The sequence below is a fragment of the Malassezia japonica genome, chromosome 1 (assembly GCF_029542785.1).
Source record: "Malassezia japonica chromosome 1, complete sequence".
Lineage (NCBI taxonomy): Eukaryota > Fungi > Basidiomycota > Malasseziomycetes > Malasseziales > Malasseziaceae > Malassezia > Malassezia japonica.
Window position 1 is genome coordinate 989,865 of NC_083370.1, and position 23,740 is coordinate 1,013,604.

At 62.6% G+C, this 23,740-nt stretch overlaps 11 protein-coding genes across 11 annotated transcripts; 5 read left to right on the forward strand and 6 right to left on the reverse strand.

Moving 5' to 3' along the window:
• Positions 1-578: 578 nt before the first annotated feature.
• On the forward strand, positions 579-2,912 carry MJAP1_000566 (uncharacterized protein; the record flags this gene model as incomplete). The annotated part of the gene is made up of 1 exon (XM_060264533.1): positions 579-2,912. One exon carries the CDS (start codon positions 579-581, stop codon positions 2,910-2,912), a length of 2,334 nt encoding a protein of 777 aa, XP_060120516.1.
• Positions 2,913-2,944: 32 nt separating this feature from the next.
• FOL3_1 (dihydrofolate synthase) lies at positions 2,945-4,519 on the reverse strand (the record flags this gene model as incomplete). Its single annotated transcript, XM_060264534.1, has 1 exon — positions 2,945-4,519. One exon carries the CDS (start codon positions 4,517-4,519, stop codon positions 2,945-2,947), a length of 1,575 nt encoding a protein of 524 aa, XP_060120517.1.
• A 73-nt stretch (positions 4,520-4,592) lies between these two features.
• On the forward strand, positions 4,593-4,853 carry VMA9 (H(+)-transporting V0 sector ATPase subunit e; the record flags this gene model as incomplete). Its single annotated transcript, XM_060264535.1, has 3 exons — positions 4,593-4,684; positions 4,707-4,795; positions 4,819-4,853. The coding sequence occupies 3 exons, from the start codon at positions 4,593-4,595 to the stop codon at positions 4,851-4,853; spliced, it is 216 nt and encodes a 71-aa protein (XP_060120518.1).
• Positions 4,854-5,025: 172 nt separating this feature from the next.
• ssb2 (Replication factor A protein 2) lies at positions 5,026-5,858 on the reverse strand (the record flags this gene model as incomplete). Its single annotated transcript, XM_060264536.1, has 5 exons — positions 5,026-5,253; positions 5,276-5,435; positions 5,458-5,708; positions 5,732-5,829; positions 5,852-5,858. 5 exons carry the CDS (start codon positions 5,856-5,858, stop codon positions 5,026-5,028), a joined length of 744 nt encoding a protein of 247 aa, XP_060120519.1.
• Positions 5,859-5,926: 68 nt separating this feature from the next.
• MJAP1_000570 (uncharacterized protein) lies at positions 5,927-6,640 on the forward strand (the record flags this gene model as incomplete). Its single annotated transcript, XM_060264537.1, has 1 exon — positions 5,927-6,640. One exon carries the CDS (start codon positions 5,927-5,929, stop codon positions 6,638-6,640), a length of 714 nt encoding a protein of 237 aa, XP_060120520.1.
• A 3-nt stretch (positions 6,641-6,643) lies between these two features.
• On the reverse strand, positions 6,644-13,009 carry MJAP1_000571 (uncharacterized protein; the record flags this gene model as incomplete). The annotated part of the gene is made up of 2 exons (XM_060264538.1): positions 6,644-12,648; positions 12,985-13,009. 2 exons carry the CDS (start codon positions 13,007-13,009, stop codon positions 6,644-6,646), a joined length of 6,030 nt encoding a protein of 2,009 aa, XP_060120521.1.
• Positions 13,010-13,176: 167 nt separating this feature from the next.
• On the forward strand, positions 13,177-14,595 carry RPT2 (ATPase of 26S proteasome regulatory subunit 4; the record flags this gene model as incomplete). The annotated part of the gene is made up of 4 exons (XM_060264539.1): positions 13,177-13,179; positions 13,288-14,312; positions 14,360-14,444; positions 14,467-14,595. 4 exons carry the CDS (start codon positions 13,177-13,179, stop codon positions 14,593-14,595), a joined length of 1,242 nt encoding a protein of 413 aa, XP_060120522.1.
• A 72-nt stretch (positions 14,596-14,667) lies between these two features.
• Positions 14,668-15,523, reverse strand: TIM22 (Mitochondrial import inner membrane translocase subunit tim22; the record flags this gene model as incomplete). The annotated part of the gene is made up of 2 exons (XM_060264540.1): positions 14,668-14,698; positions 14,721-15,523. 2 exons carry the CDS (start codon positions 15,521-15,523, stop codon positions 14,668-14,670), a joined length of 834 nt encoding a protein of 277 aa, XP_060120523.1.
• A 602-nt stretch (positions 15,524-16,125) lies between these two features.
• Positions 16,126-19,368, reverse strand: MJAP1_000574 (P-type H(+)-exporting transporter; the record flags this gene model as incomplete). The annotated part of the gene is made up of 1 exon (XM_060264541.1): positions 16,126-19,368. The coding sequence occupies one exon, from the start codon at positions 19,366-19,368 to the stop codon at positions 16,126-16,128; it is 3,243 nt and encodes a 1,080-aa protein (XP_060120524.1).
• Positions 19,369-20,718: 1,350 nt separating this feature from the next.
• Positions 20,719-21,747, forward strand: MJAP1_000575 (uncharacterized protein; the record flags this gene model as incomplete). The annotated part of the gene is made up of 1 exon (XM_060264542.1): positions 20,719-21,747. One exon carries the CDS (start codon positions 20,719-20,721, stop codon positions 21,745-21,747), a length of 1,029 nt encoding a protein of 342 aa, XP_060120525.1.
• A 141-nt stretch (positions 21,748-21,888) lies between these two features.
• Positions 21,889-23,607, reverse strand: CCT3 (T-complex protein 1 subunit gamma; the record flags this gene model as incomplete). The annotated part of the gene is made up of 2 exons (XM_060264543.1): positions 21,889-22,477; positions 22,511-23,607. The coding sequence occupies 2 exons, from the start codon at positions 23,605-23,607 to the stop codon at positions 21,889-21,891; spliced, it is 1,686 nt and encodes a 561-aa protein (XP_060120526.1).
• Positions 23,608-23,740: the final 133 nt, after the last annotated feature.

The following is a 23,740-nucleotide window of genomic DNA, read 5'->3' on the forward strand; positions in this document are numbered from 1 at the left end:
CAGGAGAAACGCATCCGTACTCACCTTTGCTGTCCGCCACTTGCGCCGAAAGCAGGCGCTGCGTGCAAGACTCCTTGTACCCTCACAGCAGAGTCAGTTAAACGAAGGCGCTTGGTGCGTCTATCCGGTGTACTGCAGCACAAGAGGACAACGAGGCCTGCATTGCTCCCTGCTGGGTGGGTGTTTGGGCAGCGGCCGTAAGCCCTTGATCGTGCAAAGCACCTAATCTTGTACACAATGAGGGAGAGTAACTTTAGCAATCCTCAACAGAACCGAGCATGTGCTTCGATTTCTGCTGTGGTCTATGACCGTCGAGGTACGTACTGTGGCTGTGTGCATGTTGTGGGTCAAAGGATGATCCCACAATATATAGAGTCAAGCACGGAAGCTGTACGGGAGCCTACGTGCCCCTGCGGTGTTGTCGAACCTTTATCTCTGATTCCCACAACATGCACACACGATGAGAACGATACTGACCGCCAGCACTCGACTGCACTGCGACCCTGCCGTTGGTCAACTCCCTGAACCACTTTGCATACCTTGCGTCGACCTCTCCTCGCATCCGTGAGATGGTCACGATGGACGGCGGCCTCGAGCGGCTCGTCCACATTCTCCGCGCGTCGCCACGCCGGGTTCCCACACACATTCGCGATGCGAGCGTCTACAACGACCTGCAAGGGAACTGGAAATGGAGCCTCGCCTTCCAGTGCGTGGTCAACATTGGTGTCCGTGGCAGTGAGGCGATCCGTACGCGGGTCGTCGAAGCTGGCATGGCGCCCATCATTGTCCGCGTCCTGGAGTCCTTCTTGATCGCGGCCGACTCGCAGAAAGAGGAGTTTGGCCGTCGGGCCATGCAAGCCGAGCCGCATGAGATGCGTCGCTCCGTATACCCCAGCACCGAGCAGGAACACGCGGAGAATGTGCGCGATCCGACGCCTGATGCCGCGTCGATTGCCGCGTCGACGACGCGCCCGGCAACCCCGATGGAGATGGAAGTCGTGCTCCCGTCCTCGGCTAGTGTCCACGATACAGAGATGGACTCGGCCCATGCTGAGGGCAGCGCATCGTCGTGCTGGACCGATCGCAGCATGAACGACACGGAGCGCACTCGCTCCCACGCCAACGAGTGCTTTGGCGATGCAAGCGCCAGCGGCAGTGCCAGCGAGTGCGCCGAGGATACCGAAATGTATACGGAGGGCGAAGAAGCTGAGAGCGGCAAGCGCGACGCGGTCGATGCGACGCCGCGGCCCCGCGGCCACCGCCTCGACGAGCCGCGTGGGGCCGCACAAGAGACGTCGCCGAGCGCTGCGCCACTGCGCCACGAGCTGCTCGACGCCGCCCGTACGCCCCGCCCGACGCGCACCGTGATGCCCGATATGCGCGCCGAGGCCCCGCGTGCGCCAATGCCCAGCCATGTGTACCGTGAAGAGGAGGTGCTAATGAGTCTTCAGCTGCTCGCCTATCTCTCGAAATACCCCCACGTGCGTCTCTTTTTCCACAATGCAGACGTGCGTGACGACATGCTCTTCTGCCCCGAGTGGCCGGAAGAGACGATGCCGAACCGCTCGTGGAGCCCGTCGGACCCGGTGAAGCGCAATGTCTTTTCGGTGGCGGAGCGCTTCACGCTGCGCTCGTCGCGCAGCACCGGGAGCACGGGCGCCTTGAACGCATTCTTCCCCCGCCTTGGCCACGAGATCCAGTACTGGGCCGGGGTCGTGATGCGCAACGCGTGCCGCAAGGACGAGTCGCGTGGCGGTATCCGCCAGTGCGCCAACATGCTCTGTGGCAAGTGGGAGTCGTACCCCCGCGAGTTTGCCAAGTGCCGCCGCTGCCGCAAGGCCAAGTACTGCTCGAAGCAGTGCCAGAGCAAGGGCTGGCAGATGGGCCACCGCTTCTGGTGCAGCGCACGCGACGACGCGGAAGGCCGTGATGTGAAGAAAAAGGATGCGCCGCGTACGGCGTCCCACCCCGAGCCCGAGATGGAGGTCGGCACCCCGATGCACGCCCAGAGCCCCGCGCCGGAGCCTGTGCCGCAAGCCCCCCCTGTGCCTGCACAGCCTGCTGAGCAGCACCAGCACTATATGCGCCCGCTCGGCGCACGTGCGCTCCCGTCGACCATGGTCCGCTCGACCTCGCAGCAGATGCCGCAGATGCGCGGCGTCAGCGCCGCGAGTGTCGAGACGATCGACCCCGACATGAGCGACAGCGCGCCGCCGACCGCACCGCCGTCGGACGCGCCGAGTCCCGCGCTGGCGCCGCGCACCGGGGGTCCGTTCAACGGGCACCCTCTGCCGCCCCCGATCATTGCGGGGTCGCTGAATGTGCACGAGTCGGACCCTGCGGCGACGACGCTGCGCGAGCACGAAGTGCAGGACGTGCAGGACCACGGCGTGCTCGAGGTGATTGCCGCCTCGTGGCCTGCGCAGGGCCGCCCTCCGGCTTCCCCGTCGTCGCACGAGCGGGGCGTGCCGGAAGACTACGACCTTGGCATCCACCTCCCCAACAACCCCGTGCTCCTCCCTCCCTCTAGCCCCGGCAGTGACGAGGCGAACGGCGCGTACGGCGCCCGGCGCGTCAGTGCGCTCACGTCCTGGAACATGTCACGCCAACTGAGTGTGCGCAACCGCCACCGTACGGCACGTGCCATTTCGTCGAGCCTGCTGAGCAATAGCATCTCGGCGAGCGACTTGACGATGGACGATGCTCCGCATGCAGCGGAAGCACCGCGTCTCTCGACGAACAACCTCCGCAACTACGACGCGTACAGCGCATCGCAGGCGCCCGAAGCGGCGCTGGCGATGCCTGCCAGTCAGCTCTTTTCGGGAATGCTGACGCAGGCCCTGCGTACCGATCCCGCGCTCGGCGAGGACGCCGAGATGGAAAACGTCTCGGGGCCGTCGCGTGCGTGGTAGGCGCGGCCTGCCCTGTGTATGTCTATGTAACCCTATTGCCCCTGATGCATCCCATGCTCCGACCCACGATAGTAGTCGCTGACCAAGTAGAGACTGCCGCACACGACCACAATGTCGAGCGATGCAGAAGACTCGGATTTCGACGCAAGTGCCCATGCGAGGGCATCGCGCAGCGCATCGCAGGTGTGCACGCGATCCACCGGCAGGTCGGACGCGTGCAGCGCCTGGGTGAGCTCGGCGGGGGGCGCCGGCTGCACCCACGGCATGCCCTCGACCGGCGTCGAAAAGGGGACGAGGCCGACGCGCTGCGACGTGCACTCCCACGCCCCGGCGCCACGCCGTGTGCCAAGCAACGCACGCAGCATTGCCGTCGCGTCTTTGCCTTTGGAAAAGGCCATGATCCACGTCAGCGACACGGTGACGGGGCGTGCCGCCATCGACGCGTAGGTATCCAGGCACTGGTCGAGGTACTGCCGTAACGCGATGGCCGACGCCTCGTTATGCGCACCGTCGAGTAGCAGGGGGGTATGTTGGCCGAGTGTCCGCCATTCGCTCCGGCCCTCCCAGTGGTAGTGCGCAAGGGCGCGCTGGACACGGGTCTCGCTCGCCGCGTCCCCGCCAAAGAGGCGCGTGCGTATCGCATCGCGCAAGGCTTGGCGCGCGGGCGCACCGTCATCGGACGCGTGCGTGGTATCGTGCGCGATGCTCCAGAGGGTCTGTAGGGCCGTGGTGCACCCAGAGAGGCGCGCGAGCGTCGCCTCGAGCGACACGTCGACGTGCGCGTCGACCGGCGCAGCGCCGACGGCCGTGCCGGTCGCGTGCAGCGGAAACGAGAACGAGACAGGCGCACGCAGCCGCGCGACATCGCTGCCGGTCGGCGGCGTGCCGCGTCGCACCGCGTCCCAAGGAATGAGCGCAGGCGCGACACGTGCGTGCTTGTCGGAGCACGCCTGCTGCAGCGACTCGACGAGCGCCGCGTCCGCGTTGGGCACGTTTGCTGTGGAAACGGAGCCGAGCATACCGACGCGCTGGTCGGCGACGACGCACAGCCCATTTTCCTTGATAATCCCCGCCTTTTCGCGCGCAATGGCCGCGAGGCCGTGACCGAGCAGTCCTTCGTGGTCGCGTGCAATCGGGCAAATGACGCTCGCAAGGACGTTTTCGTCCGGAAAGACGTTGGTCGCATCCAGGCGCCCTCCCAAGCCGACCTCGATGAGCAGGACGTGGGGGCGCGTGTCGGGCGGCAGCATGGTAAACGCAAGCAGGGCCTGTGCAGTGAGCAGCTCAAACGGCGTCGCGTGGATCGCATCCGACCCGCGTCCGCTCGCGTCCGCATCCGCCTGTGTAATTTGCTGCCGCGCACGCTCCCACGTCGGCCCGTCGATCGGCACGCCGCCCGAGACGCGCACGCTGTCGCGCGCCTCGACGAGGTGGGGGCTGTTGAAACGCCCCGAGCGCACGCCCGCGCCGTGCGTGAGCAGCGCGTCGAGGTACGCCGTCGTGCTCCCCTTGCCGTTGGTCCCCGCGACGTGGATCACGGGAAACTTGGTGTGCGGCGAGCCGACGCGGCGCAGGAGCGCCTGCACACGGCTCAGCCCCAGGTCCATCCTCCACTTGATGGTCGTGCGCAGAGAACGGCCCGGACTCACGTGATCTCGCCCGTTGTCGAGCAGCGCAACCATGTCGGGCTGGACGACGGTCTGGGTGCTGATTGTTGCGGTGATTATCGGGTCCGCTACGTGGGTGACCACGCCCAAGGGGCCGAACCAAGTGTAGGTTGATTGACTAATGCAGTCTGATCCGCTCGAGCGTTCTCCTGACGCTTTCCTGCTGCTACCTTATGTGGTTCTGTGTGTACATGGCACAGCTGCATCCCCTGATCCGTACGTGGCGTCTCTTACAGCAGAACCGAAGCGGTCGGATGTGCGTTTCTTTGACTAGTGTGCTGCTGTACGCTGCAGCGCCGAGCACTGGTGCGACGTGCACGAGTCTTTTGTACCATACTATTCAATGCTGCATAACTACCCTGCCGTGGTCAAGTAATGCGTCTCGTCGCTGGCTTGATAGATATAGCCATCGTTGGCCAACTCGTCGATGGCGTCCCTGCTGTCAGTTATAGCACGTACTGCACCTGCGCAGGATCCGTGCTCTTGTTCCGCGCAAGGATCTGCGCGACGTCCACGCCTTCCGGCCAGTCGGGCGCCTCGGCGGCGATCGCCTGGTAGATACGGCGTTGGAGCGGCGCAAGGCGCGACAGGTCCGTCGACGTGCTGTCCGCCGCAGCGGCCGACGTGTCGTCGTACGCAGACGCTTCGTGGCCACCGGCCGAGGGCTTGGTCGACTGCGTTAGCCAGGCAACGTACCGAGCCGCCCTTGGTCAGCTGAAGGTGCGTGTAGATTACTTCGAGCTGGTGGTACAGGTACTCGTTGCCGTCCTCCAGACGCGAGATGGACGCCGCCGTCACGCTGCGCTTGTTGTTGAACGACTTGATCTCGCCGAGGATGCGCACAAACTCGTTTGTTCTGCGTCAGCGAAAATACGCACTGGAACTCGTCGACCTTCGCGCCTTCATCCGCCGAGTTGTCGATCCACTGGCGCACGTCGAGCTGGCCCGTGCCGTCGTCGAGCGTGTACGAGACATTGGTCGCGTTGCGCGCAATGTTTTGGATCCACGCGACAAGCGTCACCTGGCTCAGCTCCGCATCGTCAAAGGTAAAGGGCGCATCCGAGTGCGGCTGCGACGCGTTGAGCACCTGGCGAATCGTCACGGGGCGCAGCGAGTTGGTGCCGACGCGCTGGGTAAGTGGGGAATACGTACACGACCCCCCTCCTGGCTGCCGTTCGCGCCGCCGAAGAAACCGCCCGTGTTTCCACCGCCAGTAGAATAGTTCTGCCCAAACGGATTTTCCGAATAGCCTGCATTAGCCGCACAACCTACCTTCCATCGTGGTGTTGGGTGGCGCCGCGTCGCGTCGCGCCTCTGCTGACTCAGCCGGGCCTACCACGCCTTTTTATGCGGGGGCCGAAGCCAGGACCAGAGGGCGGCGTGCGCGTTCCCCCGGCGCTCCCGGCGGCGCTGCGCAAACACCAGCGCTTTTTGATTACAGAGCTGCGCAAGGTTTCAACAGAAACGCATACGCTGCACCGCCTATGGTACAAGAACCAGGCACAACTGCGGCACATGACCTGGTGGCGACGCGTCCGGCCCGTGCGCCAGCTCGGCTGCCGCATCGCGACAGGGCCGCTGCGCGGGAGTGTGCCGCGCGCAGGAAGCATGGGCTCGTCGCGTGGTGACGCGACCGAGTCGGCGTACGTCGCGCTGGACGACGACGTGCAGGTGCTCGGCACTGAGCTGCTCCTTGCCCTCGCGCAGGCGTACACGTCGCTGTGGGGCGAAGAGGCCAGTACATGGGAGAGCCTGCCGCGCTTTAGCACGCCGCCGACGCATGCGGTAAAAAAGGGGCCGTTTGTGCGTGCGCTGCGCAGGGCGCGTGCGCTAAAAGAGGCAGTCGAGGAGCTCGAGCGGCGATGCCGTGCGTGCTTCGTCGCGATCGAGGAGCATCTGAATACCCCACCCGCCCCGATGCACGCTGCGATCTCCATGACACTAATGAGCATCTGCGCGCACCTCGCAGCTGTCGCCCATGCGATGCTGCAGGGCGACGGAAACGAATCGCTCGCTCGGCTCTGCAGCCTGCTTGCTAGTCCAAACAAGGTAGAACGGTAGACACTATGGATGCCACCTCGGCGGCGGACGAGGGAAGGGCATGCCTTCCGGGAGACGCGCAGGAAGAGGCAAGGGGGCGGCGCGCCGCGCATCGTCGCCCCCGAGACCGGGCATGGGACCCGGGGGGGGGAGGATCGGGCGGCGCAGCTCTTCGCGTGGCGATAGGCTCGAACGACGCACTTCGTCGTGCAGCAGAGGATTGCGCACGGGATCGCGGACGTACCCCGGGCGATCGATCGGCAGATGCGGCGCACCCGCAAACCCCATCGGTCGCTCGCCGGGGGGCATCGGCAGGTTCATCGGCCGCGGAACCGCCCGCTCGCCCGGAGGGATAGTCATTGGCCGCTCGCCCGGCGGGATGGTCATTGGCCTCTCGCCTGGGGGCAGAGTCATCGGCCGCTCGCCTGGGGGGATCGAGATTGGCCGTTCGCCAGGGGGAATCGACGTCGGCCGCTCGCTCGGGAACGACATCGGCGGCCGCGCGATCGGAACGCCTGGCGCGTACCGCTCCTGCGGCCGCATAGGGAGTTGCGGCTCGCTTTCGGGACGGTATGGCCCGTCGCGGACCTCGGGCCGCTGCCACGCCGCTTCGAGCGCCATGCGCAAGAGGCGCGTGCCGTCCAAGTCGTCCGGCGCCAAGCGGATCGTCGGTCCCAGGACCACCTGGCGGTCCGGCGAGAGCTGGCACACGATCGCATCGCCATTCCATCCCATGGCATACCGGTTCATCATCGCGTCGCTTACGCCGCGGCGCAGCAAGTTGATGCGTCCTTGCAAATGGCGGTCGTGCTCCGGCGAGAGCTTGACGCGCTTCGCCGGTGGCTCCTGCGCTGGCTCGCTGGTCTTTTCCGACTGGACGAGCACCGCGGGCTCAAAGTGCACGAGGTGCAAGACGATCCGGCGCTCGTTTGTCCAGTGCTGCATGCGGTTCACCGGCTTGGTTTCCGAGCGCAGACTCGCCGGAAGATCCACGAAGAAGTTGGGCGGGACCGGCGGCTGCGGCGCGGTCGGCGTTGCGTCCTGGATGCGCACCTCGGCATGGGGATAGCGCCGGCGCAGTCGCAGGCAGCACACCGGGCAGAACCACTTCTCCTGCAGGCTCTCGGGGTCATCGATGTACATGCAAGCATTGTGGAACCACAGCGAGCACTTGTCGCATTGCACCATCGTCCCTGTATCCGGCTGCCCACAGAAGCAGTGCACCGGTACATCGCCTTGGGGCGTCGGTGGCTTTTCTTCGCGGAAGGTGAGGCGCGCGCGCTTCGAACGGCGCGCAGGCGCCTTTGGAGGGGCCTCGGGCGCTTTCGGCGCCTCGGGCTTCGCCTCTTTCACCTCGCGCTGCAGATGGAAGGCGGGGATGAGCGCATCGAGCACCGACGGCACATTCTGCTTCGGCGTTGCGTCGGCAATGAGCAGCACGTCGACTGGGCACCCGATTGCACGCCGCGTGACTTCGCGGATCAGCGGCGTGATCTCGACCTTGTCCGAGCGCGGCTCATTCACAAGCTCCGAGGGGAGTGCCCCGTGCCGGAAGCGCATCGTCACTGCGACACCAAACTCGACAGTAGCGCGGATCGCCGCTTGGAGGGCCGTGTAGTTGGACGGCAGGAAGCGGAACTTATCGCGCTGGAACGCCGCGTTCTGCAGAAGAGCGACCAGAGGAAGCTGCGAAACGGCATGGCGCGTCTGCAACAGGGGAAGCAGCTTGCTGGTATCGCAAAAGGGGCACTGCCACTGCCGGCCCAGGCCTTTGGGACGCAGGTCTAGGCACTTGAGATGGAAGGGCATCTCGCACGTCTTGCATGTCACGGTACGCTCACGCGACTTTTCAAAGCAGATGCAGGGCGCGGGCGCGGGCGGCTCGGGAGGCGTTTCGTCCGCCGCGGCAGGCTGTGTGCTGGTGGTTGCTGGCTCAGCGAGACCCGGGGTGCCGCTCTCTGAAGATCCCGAGGGAGCGGTCGTGGTATGATGGGTGCCGTTGGGGAGAACAGGCTCGGCAGGCTGCGGATCGGACGGGACAGGCTCGGGCTCGGCCTTGGGCTCGGGTTGGGAAGGCTGCGGCTCGGGCTGCTGAGTGGGTGGGTGCCCGGGCTGGCGCTCGGGCTGCGGAGCAGTCTGCGGCTCGAGCTGCGGAGCAGCCTCCGGAGCCGACGAGGACTCGGGCTGCGACGCGGACGGCTGTACAGGCTGCGACGCGGGCTGCGAGGGCTGCGACGCGGGCTCAGGTGCAGGCTGAGCAGGGTGTACCTCAGCCTGGGCAGGCTGCGACTCGGGCTGTACAGCCTGCGGCTCTGGCGCCACGGCCGGCTGCTCCGTCGGCGGCACAGCTGCCTCAGACGTGCCATTTTGCGACACTGGTGCGTCTCCATCCTCCATCTTGGCCCCACCGTTTGCCACTGCGTCGGTGCGCTGCTGTTCCTCCGCGCGCACCTTTTCCTTCTGAAAGGCGGTATATTGTTCCCACTCCGTCAGCGCATTTGCTGCGGCTGCATTTCTCGTATGCTCGCAGAAGCGGCGTGCTAATTCGACGGGATCGCCGCCCTTGGCCTTGGGATGTGCCTTGCGCAGGATGCCCGCCAGCTCCTTGTTCCAGCGGTCGTGCAATGCGATGCCCTCGGCGAGGTCCTTGGCGAATGGCAGCTCGATCCGTGCTTCGGCCGCATCGGCGAGCACCTGCCGGGCCTCGGAGAGGCGCGCGGGCTCCTCGGTCGTCGTCTGCAGCACCTGCGGCGATGGGTGCGTATGGTTATAGATATCCGTAACCACTTCGTGCCACTGTGCGGCCTTGTGCTGCAGTGCAGTAGCACGGCCACGCACTTCGCTCGACGTAGCCACGTTCGCCGGCACGTCGAGGAGCTCGTCAATGGCCGAGCGCTCAAATACGTGCGTGCCATCCAGGAGCGCCAGGGCCGCGACGCCCCATTCCTCGCCGCGCTGGCGCCGCTGCAAGAGCGATTGCACTTGCGGCAGGCGCACATCGATGCCGGCCTGCTCCGCCTCGGTGAGCAGCTCGTTGACCTCCTCGAGCGTCAGGAACTTTTCGCCGATGTCGTCGAGCTCCGAGAACCACTTGGCATGCGCGATCCAGCGCCGCAGTGCCTCGACTTCGGGCACGTCGACCTGGAGGAGTGCGCCTTGGTCCAGCACGCGCTCGGCATCGTCGATGCGATGGTGCGCATCCGAGGCCTGCGGATCAAGTGCAAGGAACGTCGCCGAGTCGCGCGTAAAGACGGCCATCTGCTCGACCACGCCTTCGAGGCTCGCAAACTCGGGCGCCTCGAACGGCAGCGAAGGCACTTCGGCACAGAGACGTAGCAGCGCTTCCGGCGAGCGGTCCTGCGTGCTCTCGGGAGGCGGTGGCGACGGCTCGCGCGCGCGTCCTCTCCGCTTCGGTGCGTTTTCGCCGCGCTTCTGGCGGCGCGACAAGAAGACCTGCGCGCGTTGGACCCACGGCGTGGCACGCTCGAGGAACGTCTGGAGCTGCGCCATTTCCGGCATGGGAAACGCAATCTTTTCGCCTTCCTGGACCAGCGTGCGCAGCGTGCGCAGCGGTGGGCGGGGATGCTGGATCAGCAGCTTCTGCACGCGGTCCTGCCAGGACTGGGGAATCGACGCGCGCTCCGAGAGTTTGGTCGCCTGCGTCTCGAGGTAGTTGTCTGGGAAGCGCAGGCGGAGCGTCCACTGGTCCTTGTCGCACGAAAACACCTCGGATGGATGTGCGAGGCATGCGACTTCCTTTGTATCGCGTGCCGTGACCTGGGCGAGGTAGCACAGTGTCTTGCAGTGCGCGCATTGGTACTCGGCCTCGGGCCGGTCGTGCTCCACGAGCTCCTCGGCGATGTTTTGCGCACGCAGCGCCGCGCGCGCCTGCATCTCGCGGTCGACCATGTCGCGGTACGCGCTCTGGAGCCACACAGCCGTGCTCAGCTGCTGGTTGTGTAGCGCAATGGTCACGAGCAGCTCGTCGTGCGAAAAGACGGGCTGGCGCGCAAAGGTCTGGTAGCGCTGCGCACATGCGAGTCCGTCCATTACCCAGTCGGGCAGTGCAAAGTTCACGGCCTCGTTCAGGTTGAAGCCGTGATTAAAGCCGGAGTGGTACGCCTTGGGAAAGGTGATTACAAACTCGTTTGGGCGCTGGTTGCACGCATACGTCCGCACGCCTTCGGCACGCGACAGCTCCGGCGACATCATCGTCACGAGCTGCAGCAAGAGGTCCGGGCACGCCTCAAAGAGCTGGGGCGCGATGCGCTGCATGGCTGCCTCAAACTTGGCCGCGTCCGCGCCTGGGACGCCGTACCAGGTCTTGGTCGCGCCCCAGTGCTGGTAGTTCACCGAGTAGGTATAGTGGTCCTCGTTGTGCCAGCAGAATGCCGAAAACATCATGCCGAGGTAGATCCAGGGCACGGTCATTCCGCTAATCTCGGACTTGATGTACCGCAGCAAGGACGCGGGGAGGATCGGCAAATTGTTCAGGTTCCAGCCGCTGCGTGCGTAGGGGTTCAGCGGCTGGCGCTCCATCGTCGGCGCCGCGTTGCCGTGCGTAGACGAGTGCACGTCTGCGCCGTACTCGACGTCGACCAGCTCCTGCGTGCTGTGCACCAGCCGCCAGAACTCGGCCTCGATCAAGTCTTCGTCCTCGAGAAGCGTCGCGTCCGCATTGCTGCGCGTCGGAAGGCGCGCCCACTTTTCCGCATCCTCAGGCGCGCCGTGCTTGCTCGCACGCGCCGCCCAGGCACGCTGGAAGGCGGCACACCGCTGCCAGAAGCTGTGCAGCGAGTGCGTCTCGCCATCGTCAAAGCCAAAGTCGCCACCTGTTCCAACCAGGCACGCGGAGCACACCCAGTCGCCACGAGGGGCGTGCGCCAGCGGCGGCGTGAGGCACCCGAGGTGGAAATGCTTCTCACAGTCGCTGCACTGCACACGCGCCTCGTTGTCCGACACGCGACACACGTCGCACGCCGTGTCGTCGACAGGCGCTGTGGGCACAGGAGCGGTGGGCCGCCGGCCTTTGGCGTGCACGAGGTACTCTTCGAACGGCGCAATGAGGCGTGCATACACGTTCTTCAGCGTGGCTGCATGCGCCTCGTCATACCCCATCGCCTCCGCAACGGCGGGCCACTCGGGGCCGCTGCTCGCCGCTCCGGCGTGCGCCGCCTGTGCGGCGCGCTTGAGTGCGTGCAGGTCGAGGGCGCGGCCGTGGAGGAAAGGGACATTCACCTTGCCGTGCCCTTGCTGTGCGTGGAACTGCTCGAGCTGCTCGCGGTAGTTTTGCGAGACGCGCCCTTCGGCACTTAGCTCGTTGAGGCGTTGGACTCGTGTGCGGAAGCGAAAGGTCTGCTCGTCTGCGACAAAGTCCATCTTCCAGCCCTCTGGGGGAACGATCTTGACGATACCGTACTCGACGCCGTTCCCGCCACTCGGGCTCGCGGTCCACTCGATGTACTGGAGAGGGTCCTGGAACTCATCCCACGTCGGATAGAACGTCGGCGCTTCTTCCAGGCCAAAGACGCGCGGCTGCGTGCGCGATACGTGCCGCGGTGTCGTGGCAGATGTCGCAATCGGCGCAGGAGCGCCGTCCGCCTGGGCGGCATTCATATAGTCGTACACGAGTGGGGGGAGGCGGGGCATGCGCGCTGCCTTGCGTGTTGCATGTCGTTGTGCAGAGGGGCCGGTCGACGATGCATCCGAGGCTCCATCAATGGCACCGCGCGCCATCGCAGAGAGGGCCTGTGTCTTGCTCTTCCGCTCGGACCGCGCCGCCTCGGCCTCGCGCTGGAGGACCTCAGAGTCGACACCGTCGACGTACTTGCCGAGATCGCGGCACGAGATGAGCTCGGGCGCACGCCGTGGGCGGCTGGCACGGGGCGGCGTCGTATGCGGCTCGCGCTTTATGGCAGAGCGGCGGGGGGAGGCTGCGGGGGGAGTGTTCTCGGTCGGTTCGAGCTTAACGGCATCAGGCATCGGCTCCGTGCCGCCGGTAGCGCTCACGCCGACCGACACGCTCATCGCTCAGCGATCAGCAAAGTGTCGCGCAGGGAGTGCGCACGAGCAGGATACGGGCGACAAGCAGCTGCGGCGGACCGAGCGACTCGCTCGCCGAGATCGTGTGCAAAGACAACGTGGAGGTCCACGAACCGTCGGCGCTCCGCGGCTGGCCAGGTGTGGTTTTGCGCAGATGGGGCGATAGATAGAAGGGCGTACCTATGGGTGCTGGAGCTATCGACAGGGAAGATACAAGGAGCAGGCGGGATCTACGGCAGGATCAGGAGGCGTGGGAGGGTCTTGCTAAGAAGCCCTGCGGAAAACACACGCAAAAGATCGGGTCGGGACTTGGACAGACGTACCGTAATCCTTCCCCTCTGGCCCCATAACGGCCCACAGGCACTACGACAGCCGCACGCCGCCCCCCACCGGCGGCGTCCCCTCGGCCCCTCGCCTCGTCCACGCTGACCATGGAAGTCACGTGCACGTCACGGACCGGCGGCGATCGACGCGCGGCCTAAGCGGTGCGATTGCCACGACGCTGCCTTGGCACTATGGTATGTGCATTTGCGTGAATTGCTTACCCTACAGGGACAGGCTCCGAGCGGAGGTGCCCCCGGGCGTGGCCCGAACAAGGACAAGGTACGTGCCTGCCCTAACCGCAGAAAAAAGACCAGCCGAAAAAGTGGGAGCCGCCACTGCCTACGCGTGTGGGCAAGAGGAAGAAGCACTCCGAGGCGGCGGTGAAGCTGCCTGCTGTGTACCCCACTACGCGCTGTCGCCTCAAGCTGCTGAAGCTGGAGCGCATCAAGGATCACCTCCTGCTTGAGGAGGAGTTTGTGATGAACCAAGACCGCCTGAAGCCCAAGGACGACCGCGATGCAGAGGAGCGTACGCGTGTCGATGATCTGCGCGGCAGCCCCATGGCTGTCGGTACACTCGAGGAGATCATTGACGACGAGCACGCAATTGTGAGCAGCTCGACGGGTCCGGAGTACTATGTGAGCATCATGAGCTTCGTCGACAAGGACCTGCTGGAGCCGGGCTGCAGTGTGCTGCTGCACCACAAGGCGATGGCGGTTGTCGGTGTGCTCTCCGAGGACACCGACCCGATGGTCAGCGTCATGAAGCTCGACAAGGCGCCGATGGAGACCTACGCGGACGTCGGTGGTCTCGAGCAGCAGATCCAGGAGATCAAGGAGTCGGTCGAGCTGCCGCTTACCCACCCCGAGCTGTACGAAGAGATGGGTATCCGCCCCCCGAAGGGTGTCATCCTCTACGGTGTGCCGGGTACCGGTAAGACGCTCTTGGCCAAGGCTGTTGCGAACCAGACCTCGGCGACGTTCTTGCGCGTGGTCGGCTCGGAGCTCATCCAAAAGTACCTTGGTGATGGCCCCAAGCTCGTGCGTGAGCTGTTCCGCGTCGCCGACGAGCACGCGCCGAGTATCGTGTTCATCGACGAGGTCGACGCTGTCGGTTCGAAGCGCTACGACTCCTCGTCGGGCGGTGAGCGTGAGATCCAGCGTACTCTGCTCGAGTTGCTGAACCAGCTCGACGGTTTCGACTCGCGCCACGACGTCAAGGTCATCATGGCCACCAACAAGATCGAGAGCCTGGACCCTGCGCTGATCCGTCCGGGCCGTATCGACCGGAAGATCGAGTTCCCGCTGCCGGACCAGAAGACCAAGATGTACGTCGCATTGCTAACGCCAGGCATATTTTCCGGTTGCACACGAGCCGCATGAACCTCGATCCGGACGTGAACCTCGAAGAGTTTGTCGCGATGAAGGACGACTTGAGCGGCGCCGATATCAAGAGCTTGGTACGTTGCTTGGCTAACCCAGACCACCGAAGCTGGCTTGCTCGCGCTGCGTGAGCGCCGCATGCGCGTCACGAAAAAGGACTTTAGCACCGCACGCGAGCGTGTCATCGATCGGAAGAACGAGGGCACGCCAGAGGGCCTGTATCTCTAGTGTGGATGTAGTACATGCAGCATATACGCCACGAGGTGGCTCTACGAGGTATCGTGAACGCATTGCGTCCATCTACGGGTCATCGGCCGCTTCGCGACGGAGGCTGTGTGAGTAGAGATACGTACAAGAGATCGATCGCGCCACTAAAGGCGGCAAACGCCACCGCGCCGCCGACCACCGCCTGGGGGCCCGAGTTGCGTGCAAGAATGCCACCGGCAAAGAGACCAGCGACAACGGGGTTCACAATGTCGTTCTTCGCCCGGAAGCCCTCGATCAGGCACTCAATGCCAGAGTAGAGCGCACCGACCTTACCGAATCCGCGGCCGCTCGAGTACATGCTCTTACCGGTCTGCACGAAGAACTGCTTCGTGCTCTGCATCGTGTTCACTTCAGGGAGCTGCGGCGGCGGCGGCTTCACGTCCTTAAACATACCACTGCCAGGAAGCTTGGACAGGATGCCCGACTGGGGCGCAGCGCTGCCGGCAGCGGGCGCACCGGCCGTGGCAACCGTGGGCGCGGGCTTGATCGACGCAGCAGGCGTGCTGGCCTGCGCGGTAGCATGCGCGGGCGCGGTCGCGGGCGAGGGCGTGACAGCAGGCTTGGCGCCGGGAACCGCCTTGCCTTCCTTCTTTGCAGCCTCTTCAAGGCGCTTCGCACGCTCCATCGCAATCTGGTCGGCCATCGTCTGACGCACGGGGTCGTCCAGAGCAAATGAGGCGCTCATAAGGCTGAAAAAGGCACCTAGACCAAAGCCCAGCACGCCGGACATGACCGACTTGAAGGCGCACGATTCCATCGCCATCGTCGTATACCCCTGGTACTTGAGCATCTCGCGCATCTGGTGACGGTCATCCTCTGTCATGCCCGGCACAAGCGGCTCCTGCCCAGGCAGGTACACTGGCGCAACGAGCGGCATCTTCGTCGACATCTCCGTAGACGATGACGACCAATCTTCGTAAGCACTAAAATGCGCAAATTCGCACATTCCGCCACGAACGCTCCGCCACGTGGATAGGCCTCGAAGGCCTTGTGCTTAGGCGGCGGCGCCCAGCGCGCCGCCGAAGGGAACGCTATGGGCAGCTACACGCTCGTCACCGCCACAAGGGTGGACCAGGACACGGACAGAGGCACATCTCGCTACCGAGAGCTTCACACGGTCTGCTCGGCCTGCCAAACGAGCGAAACTTGCCAATGCAAACGAGCACCACCCTGGCCCATTTCCGAGCCAACAAACAAAGCACAAAAATCTTTTTCTAGGGGCATGTAACGCTTGACCTTTACTCGTCTACGACAATCATAAAAAACATACCAAAAGCATGTACCTACGTGACGCAGAGAGCCCATCCCAACCACAACAATTGCCATTGAGTGTTCCAGCAAGGGCTTGAGACGGTTTCGGTCAACGTCAGGTGTTGATTATACGGAACAAACGGACAACGAATCAATTAGACAGCCCAATCTTGACTGTTGCCGTCCAGGTTGACCAACGTCTTTTACAGACGAATGCGGAGTGCATGGCACGTAGACCATTTACTCGTCGTTGACGTCGACACGGGTCTCGAACGCGTAGACGTTCTTGCCCTCCTCGGCCTTCTCGTGGACAAGGGTGAGGCGCTGGAGGTTGGTGAAGAAGTCCTCCACAGCCTCGTTCTTGACCGAGCGCTGGCGACGGCCAATGTTGTCCAGGGCGGGGATGCGGCACAGGACGTAGTAGACGAGGGCGCAAACAACAATGACACCGAACGAGAAGGCCCAGACACGGACAATGGTAACAATGTCGGTCCAGCCACCCATGGGCGCGGTGATGTGGTTGCGGCGCTCGGCACCCGAGAGCCAGCCGAACAGACAGAAGAGGGTAGCGATGATGTCGACAACACCGACAGCGGCAACCAGCTCCCACGAGGGCAGAGTGATCTCCGACTCACCACCACCGAGACGGGTGACGAAGATGAGCCAGTTCTCAGTAAGAGCGACCTCGAGGTAGAGAATCTCCTGGGTGTTACCGAAGTTCTGGATGATACCACCGCCGTTCAGGAAGAGGGTACCACGGACAATCCAAGTACCACCAGCAAGGATCAGACCAAGGATAACCGAGATGATCCAGATCTTGGGCAGCTGCCACTCAACGGGCTGGTGGGCGGCAGGGGCGTTGTCGTAGGCAATGGCAATGGTGGCAACATCGGCGAACAGGGCAATGAACACAATCAGGTTGGCGCGGATAGACTCGTTAAGGATGATGATCGACAGCAGCAGGTAAATCTCAAGGTGGATACACAGAGAGATACGGTACTGGATGTAGGCCTTCATACGGTGGAAAATCTGGCGAGCAACCTTGATCGAGGTAATGATGGTCGACAGACCCTCGTCCAGGAACACGACGTCGGCAGCCGAGCGGGCAGCGTCCGAGGCACCCTCGACGGCAATACCACAGTCAGCCTTCTTCAGCGAGGGAGCGTCGTTAACACCGTCACCAGTCATGGCAGTAAGGTGGCCACGGTTCTGGAGAATCTCGACGACCTGGTACTTGTGCTCGGGGAACACCTCAGCGAAACCGTCAGCAGCCTCCACAAAGTCGTGGATGGCCGAGCCGGCCATACCACCCGAACCAATCAGACGCTGCGAGTCGTACACCTTGGTGCCGAGCGAAAGCATCTTACAGGTCTCCTTAGCAATAGCGACGGCGTCACCAGTAAGCATCTTGACGGTAACACCGAGCGACTGGGCCTCGGCGATGGTAGCGGCAGTGTCGGCACGGGGAGGGTCGAACATGGGCAGAAGACCAAGCAGGCGCCACTTGCCGTCCTCGTTGATCGCGACACCGAGCGAACGGAAACCACGCGAGGCGAAGTCACCAGCGACCTTGCGGTACTGGGAGGCAATGTCCTGGGGGGGAGCGCAGAGCTTGAGGATAGCGTTGGGGGCACCCTTGGCAGCAACGTAGTCCTTGCCGTCCTTCGAGACCTCAGCAGTGATACGCTTCGAGACGGGGTCGAAAGGCGTGAAGCGCTTGGTCGACCAGCCCGAGGCGAGCTCCTCCTGGGCACCGGGGTAGTCCTTGAGGGTAGTCAGGGTGACCTTGTCAATGGGGTCGAGCGACTTGATGTTGTGCGACGAGGCAAGGGCAGCGACAGCCATCATGAAGTTGACGTCCACACCCTCCGAGGTGAAGGGCTCGTGGATCGACAGCTTGTTGGCAGTCAGGGTACCGGTCTTGTCCGAGCAGAGAACATCGACACCAGCAAGCGACTCAATGGCAGTGAGCTTCTGCACAATGGCCTCACGCTTGGCGAGGTAGGCAGCACCGACAGCCATGGTGGTGGTGGTAACACAGGGGAGACCGACGGGAACACCAATGATCAGGAAGATCAGGGTGTAGACGAGCAAGTTGTTCTCCTTGGGGCGGGCAATCTCAACGTTGCGGAAGAAGCCGGCGAACCAGATGACGAGCACGAAGACAATGACGAGGATAAGCAGAGTAGTACCGATGAGACCCATGACCTTCTGGAAGTGTCCACCGCCGTCACCACCAGTGACGAGGGCAGCGGTCTTACCGACGAACGACTGCTTGGCGCACTCAGTGCAGAGAACGTAAGCCTTTCCACGCTTGCAACCAGTAGTGTAGAAGACCTTGTCACCAATGTGCTTGTCGACGGCGAGCGACTCACCAGTGATGGCCGATTGGTCACAGGCGATGATCGCGGGACCCTTGTCGATACCGGTGTCATCATCGTCCTCAGCGTCCTCGTTGCCGTGCTTGGTCTCCTCCATGCGCTGGCGGATCTTGGTAGCCTCAGACAGGTCCTTGTCGTCGTACGAAGCGAGCACCTTACCGTCGCAAGGAACGGTCATACCGTCCTCGACAACGACAATGTCACCGGGAACAAGGTCACGAGCCTCAATCTCGCGCTCCTGACCGTCACGGATAACAGTGGTCTTAAGAGCAATACCGGCCTTGAGCTGGGCGACAATGTCACCAGCCTGCTTCTCCTGGTACCAACCGACGAAAGCGTTAAGCAGAAGAATAGCGCAAATAACACCAAGATCAATCCAGTCACGAAGACCACCAGCAAGAGCAACAGCAAGCTCCATAACGTAAAGAATAGGACCACGGAAGAAACCAATGAACTTGAGGAACATGTTCTCGTGAGGGCTCTCCAGCTCGTTGTAACCGAACTGGGCGCGGCGGCGGGCGACGTCCGACTCGCTGACACCCTGGAACACGTCGGTCTCGAGCCACGACTCGGGGACCTTGGGGGCAACGGTCTCCTCCTCACCGTTCTTGTTCACGCGGATCTCACGCACCTTCCAGGGCATGAGCCAGTTGCGCTTCTTGACGATGCGGGTGCCGTCGTCCTCCTCGTCATCACCACCGCTCTTCTTCTGAGCGCGGATGAAGGCAACGAGCTGGCCATACTCATCCTGGGGGGCGTCCTCACCGAACTCCTCCTCCTGGCCCTCGGTAGGCTGCTCAGCAGGCTTCTCAGTCTGCTGCTGCTGGGGCTGCTGCTGCTGCTGCTGCTGAGCAGCGTACTGCTGCTGCTGAGCGGCATACTCGCGCTGCTGCTGCTCGTAGGCAGCCTGCTGCTGAGCAGCGTCGTACTGCTGCTGCTGCTGGAGCTGCTCGTAGTGGACGTTGGTCGCACCGGGCTCAGCATTGTACTCAGTACCGTCGTAGTGGGTGGGCTGAGTGAAAGGGGTTTCTTGGGTGTAGGCGCGGTCAGCCGCCACGATGGGCGGCGGAAGGCCGTGTTGTCCGCTCTCGGTGTTGGACATGGCTCCTGAGATTCTCTAAAGGCCTTGAGGTGTCCCTACGCTCTTGAGTTACCTGGTGATGCAGTTACAAGCGCTTGTTTGCTTGAAACACTGCGGGAAGGCACACAGAGAGACGAGTTAAACGTCAAGGGTGAGGGTAAAAGAGACTGTTTACGTCGCGGGCACGTTTATCATTTTATAGGGAAGTCCCGTTTGCTTACACGAATCTGCTATGGTTCACTCTGTTGGCAAGCGCGGGCGAATAGGTTTTGTGCCCAATGCAGCACCGTCCTATTCCGGTGAGCTGGTGCGCGCGATACGCCTATGTCCGAACAGCCGATTCCTGCGCAGTGCTGCAGGCAGAACTTCTGCGTCGTTCGCATCCAACGACGTATATGTGTTTTCGAAAGCCTATTACTAACGCCGCTTGGGTGCCGCAGTGAAATCGCCTATATTATTCCCTTAGCGACGCATGTGGAAACCGACTAAAATGTAAATAACATAATGCATATGCAGATATATGCGCATGATTACTTATTTGGCGCGCATCATCGAAGGCCGAGGACCCGCAGCGCTCGGGCCTAGTGCAGGAAAGCGATGTGATGTAGCCTCTGTACACGGATTTCGGTGCTTGGCGGATATCGCGCGCTGGCGCACGGAATTCTGTGGCCCGAGCAAATGATCAACGTAAGCTTTCGCGACGCGTCGCCCTTGTTGCTCTTCTGGGTGATCTTCGCACGGGACCCTCGATTTTGAATGCTTTTATGGCCGCTGGCCTTCCGCTCCCGATGGCGAACGCGTTGACCATCACGTGATGCCACTTGGCGTTGTGCCCGATGAGGCTGTACGCGAGATATGCAGCGCGCGTTTGCTAAAGTGCTATAGAGCGAATCAGGACGCGCGTCCTACATTTACGCTGGCTACGAAGAGTTGGTATGTAGATATTGCGGTGCATGAAAGTTAACTGAAGACCTCATGGTACACACATTTGCGTTGGGATGGCAGTGGGCTGTTGCTATAGCTCTTGCGCTAGTATCGGCCGCACATGCTAAACAGCTACTCCCTCGCGATGCGTATACGGAAAGTCTAGGCAACAAAGTCAGTAAGGAGGGCGAGGTACGTATCGTGGCCCCACGCGCTACTTTTTTTTTTTTTTATGATTGGCCGAGGTACTGACCGGTCTTGCAGAGGCATCAACCCACAACACCGCCCAGCGGATCTGTACTTGCGTCGTTTCGGGTAAACAGCAAGGCAGATCTGCCTGTGTATTGGACTGAGAATCCTAAAAATGACAGTGCGACCCATGCGCTTATTATTATCCATGGCAGTTTGCGCGATGGTGATTCGTACTGGACGGCTCTGAATGGCATCATGCAGCAGCAGCTTGCCTGGGGTAACAAGAACGTCGATCCTAATTTGATTATCACCGCGCCGGAGTTTTATTCCAAAAGGTTCAACAGCGGCCTTTACCAACCGAACCAACTGGCCTGGGGCGATACCAACCTGTGGCAAATCGGAGTGCCTTCCATTAATCCTGCTAATGTGAAGATTTCTTCGTTTGCGGCTGCACAGGCGCTCATCGAGCACTTTGATAACCGCACGATGTACCCCAAGATGAAGAACGTCACGCTGATCGGCCACAGTGGGGGCGCGCAGTTTGTCAGCCGCTACGCATCTGTGGTGCCGACTGATCCAAAGCACGTCTCTGTTCGTTACGTGGTTGCGGACCCCAGTTCGTCGGCCTACTTTACGCGCGACCGTCCGGTGACGGACCCCGCGTACGTGGACAAGAACAACTGCTCGCTGTACGCCAATTGGCGCTATGGCTTCAACGATTTCGAGCTTGCGCCGTACAGCGGCAAGACCGCCAAGACCTACTTTTCCAACTACGTCTCGCGCGATGTGGTCAACTTGAACGGACTGTTGGACACCGAGCTCAACGGTGACCAGCAGTGCATGGCCCTCATCCAGGGCGGTTCGCAACGTATTGGGCGCAACCTCGCGTGGTGGAAGTACATCAATCTCCTGGCGCGCACGGACGAGGACGTCTCCTTGTTCCCCGGCAACTTTTCGTCGAGCCTGCCCGACTGGAGCGGGGCGTTTGACGGCGACTTTAATGTCAAGTTGTCGATTGTGGCCAATGCCACCCACGATGTTGGCGAGGTGTTTAGCAGTCCTCAGGGCTGCTCGGCGATCCTGGACAATGACAATATCAACCTTGGCTGGCGTCCAAGCGAAGCGTTCCCCATTCCGCCGAAGAACTCGACGACGCCGCAAGCCGGTTCCGCGGGGCAGGACCCCAGCACTTCCTTTTCTTCTTCCGCAACTGCTGTGCAGACGTCGTTGCTCTCCATCACCACGGCAGCGCTGCTCGCCGCTGTGCTGGTGACGGTGTGCTAAACTGGTACAGAAGCGAGTGTCTGAGCACTCGCTTTTTGCGTAATGGATATCTAGATGTATATTAATAGACACTCTTCACGAGGGCGCTACCGAGAAATGGGTATTTGGCACTCTACACCACACGCTATGTGCTGGGCACCGTTAGGCCGCGCCCATGCCCATCGCTTCTTCGCCCGCCATGGCCATGTTCTGGGCCTGCGGCGCGCCGCCCGGCTGGCCAGCGCGCTTGGCCGACACCACGTCGTCCACACGGAGGAGCAGCGAGGCGGACTCGATGGCAGTCTTGAGCGTCTGGATCTTGACGCTAGCGCTTTCGTAGAGGCCGTACTGCTTCATCTCGACCACCTTGCCCGAGTTACCGTCGACGCCGTACGAATGCTCGCCGTTTGCGTGCCGCGCACGGAGCTGTGTAAGGGTCTTGATGGCGTTCCCGCCGCAGTTTTGGATAAGCGTGCGCGGGATGGCCTCCATCGCCTCGGCCACCGCGTCCACCGCACCAACCTCGACGCCCTCGAGGTTCTGGCCGGCGTACTGTGCGAGGCCGACGGAGATCGCCATCTCCGTCGCACCACCGCCGGGCGCCAGCATCGGGTGGAAGATGATGTTGCGCGCGACCGACATGGCGTCGGCCAGGTTGCGGTCGATCTCGTTCAGGATATCCTTCGACGGGCCACGCAGCAGGATGGTGCACGCCTTGGGGTCCTTGCACTTTTCCAGGAAGGTAAAGTATCTGTGTTAGCGTATCCATAAAAATAAAACGTACTCGTCGCCCATCTTTTCAATGTGAAAGAGGCCGCAGCGCGTGCCGACGTCGCCCTCACGGAGGTCCTCGACGCGGTTCACGACCTGCGCGCCGGTCGCGCGCGCAATGCGGTTGTTGTCCGACTTGCGCACGCGGCGGATGCACGTCACATTCGCCTTGAGGAGGAAGTGCTGCGCAAGGTCCGAGACGCCCTTCTCCGTAAAGACAAGGTCCGGCTTGAACTCGAGGATGCGGTCGCAGAGCTGCTTGATCTGCTCCTCCTCGATCTCGAGAATCCTGCTCCAGTCCTCTTCACGGGTGATTTCAATGTTGGTCTGCGACTCGCCCTTTTTGTACTCGAGCGGGCAGTCGAGGAGGATGATGCGCGGGTTCTCGATCCTGCGGCGCATCTTGGGGTGCGTCACGTCCTTGTTGAGCATCACGCCGTCGAGCACGCGGCTCTCCTCAATCTCGCCACCCGGCACCTTTTCGACGCGAGCGTAGCGCTTCAGGTCGACGGTCGCCGCCGTGCCGTCGTTCGCGCGCGGCGCACTCGTATCAAAGCTCGCGACGGTGCGCACCGCCTTGAGCGCGAGGCGGCACATGAGGTCCGACCAGCGCTGCACGAACTTGGTGCCGATCGAGGTCTTGATCAGCGCCAGCATCTCGTCGTCGCTCTCGACCTTGACCGGCACCGAGATCGACTCGACGATCTGCAGCGCACGCGCGAGCGCCTTCTTGTACGCCGAGATAATCACGACCGGGTGCATGCCGCGTTCCAAGAGCGGCAGCGAGTGCGCGAGCACTTCGCCGGCGAGGATAATCACGCTTGTCGTGCCGTCGCCGACCTCTTCGTCCTGCGTGCGGCTCAGCTCGATCATGCTCTTCGCCGCCGGGTGCGCCACCTCGATCTCGCGCAGAATCGCGTGGCCGTCATTCGTCAGAAGAATACCGCCCATCGGGTCGAGGATCATCTTGAGCATGGCCTTGGGGCCGAGACAGGTGCGGATCACATCAGACACCGTCTTAGCCGCACTGATGTTGGAAATCTGTGCCTTGCGGCCTGATTGGCGCTCAGGGCCTGCGTTCACCACGAACACCGGCTGCTGTCCAGCCATCTTCGTGGTCGTCCGTGCCTTTTCTCGTCGCCACGCCCGCTGGGTTTGCGAACACGTGCCGAACACGTGGTGTACGCCGGTATGCAGGCTGCAGGACACGCGTCATTTTCTCGGGGGCCGCCTAGCCACGCGG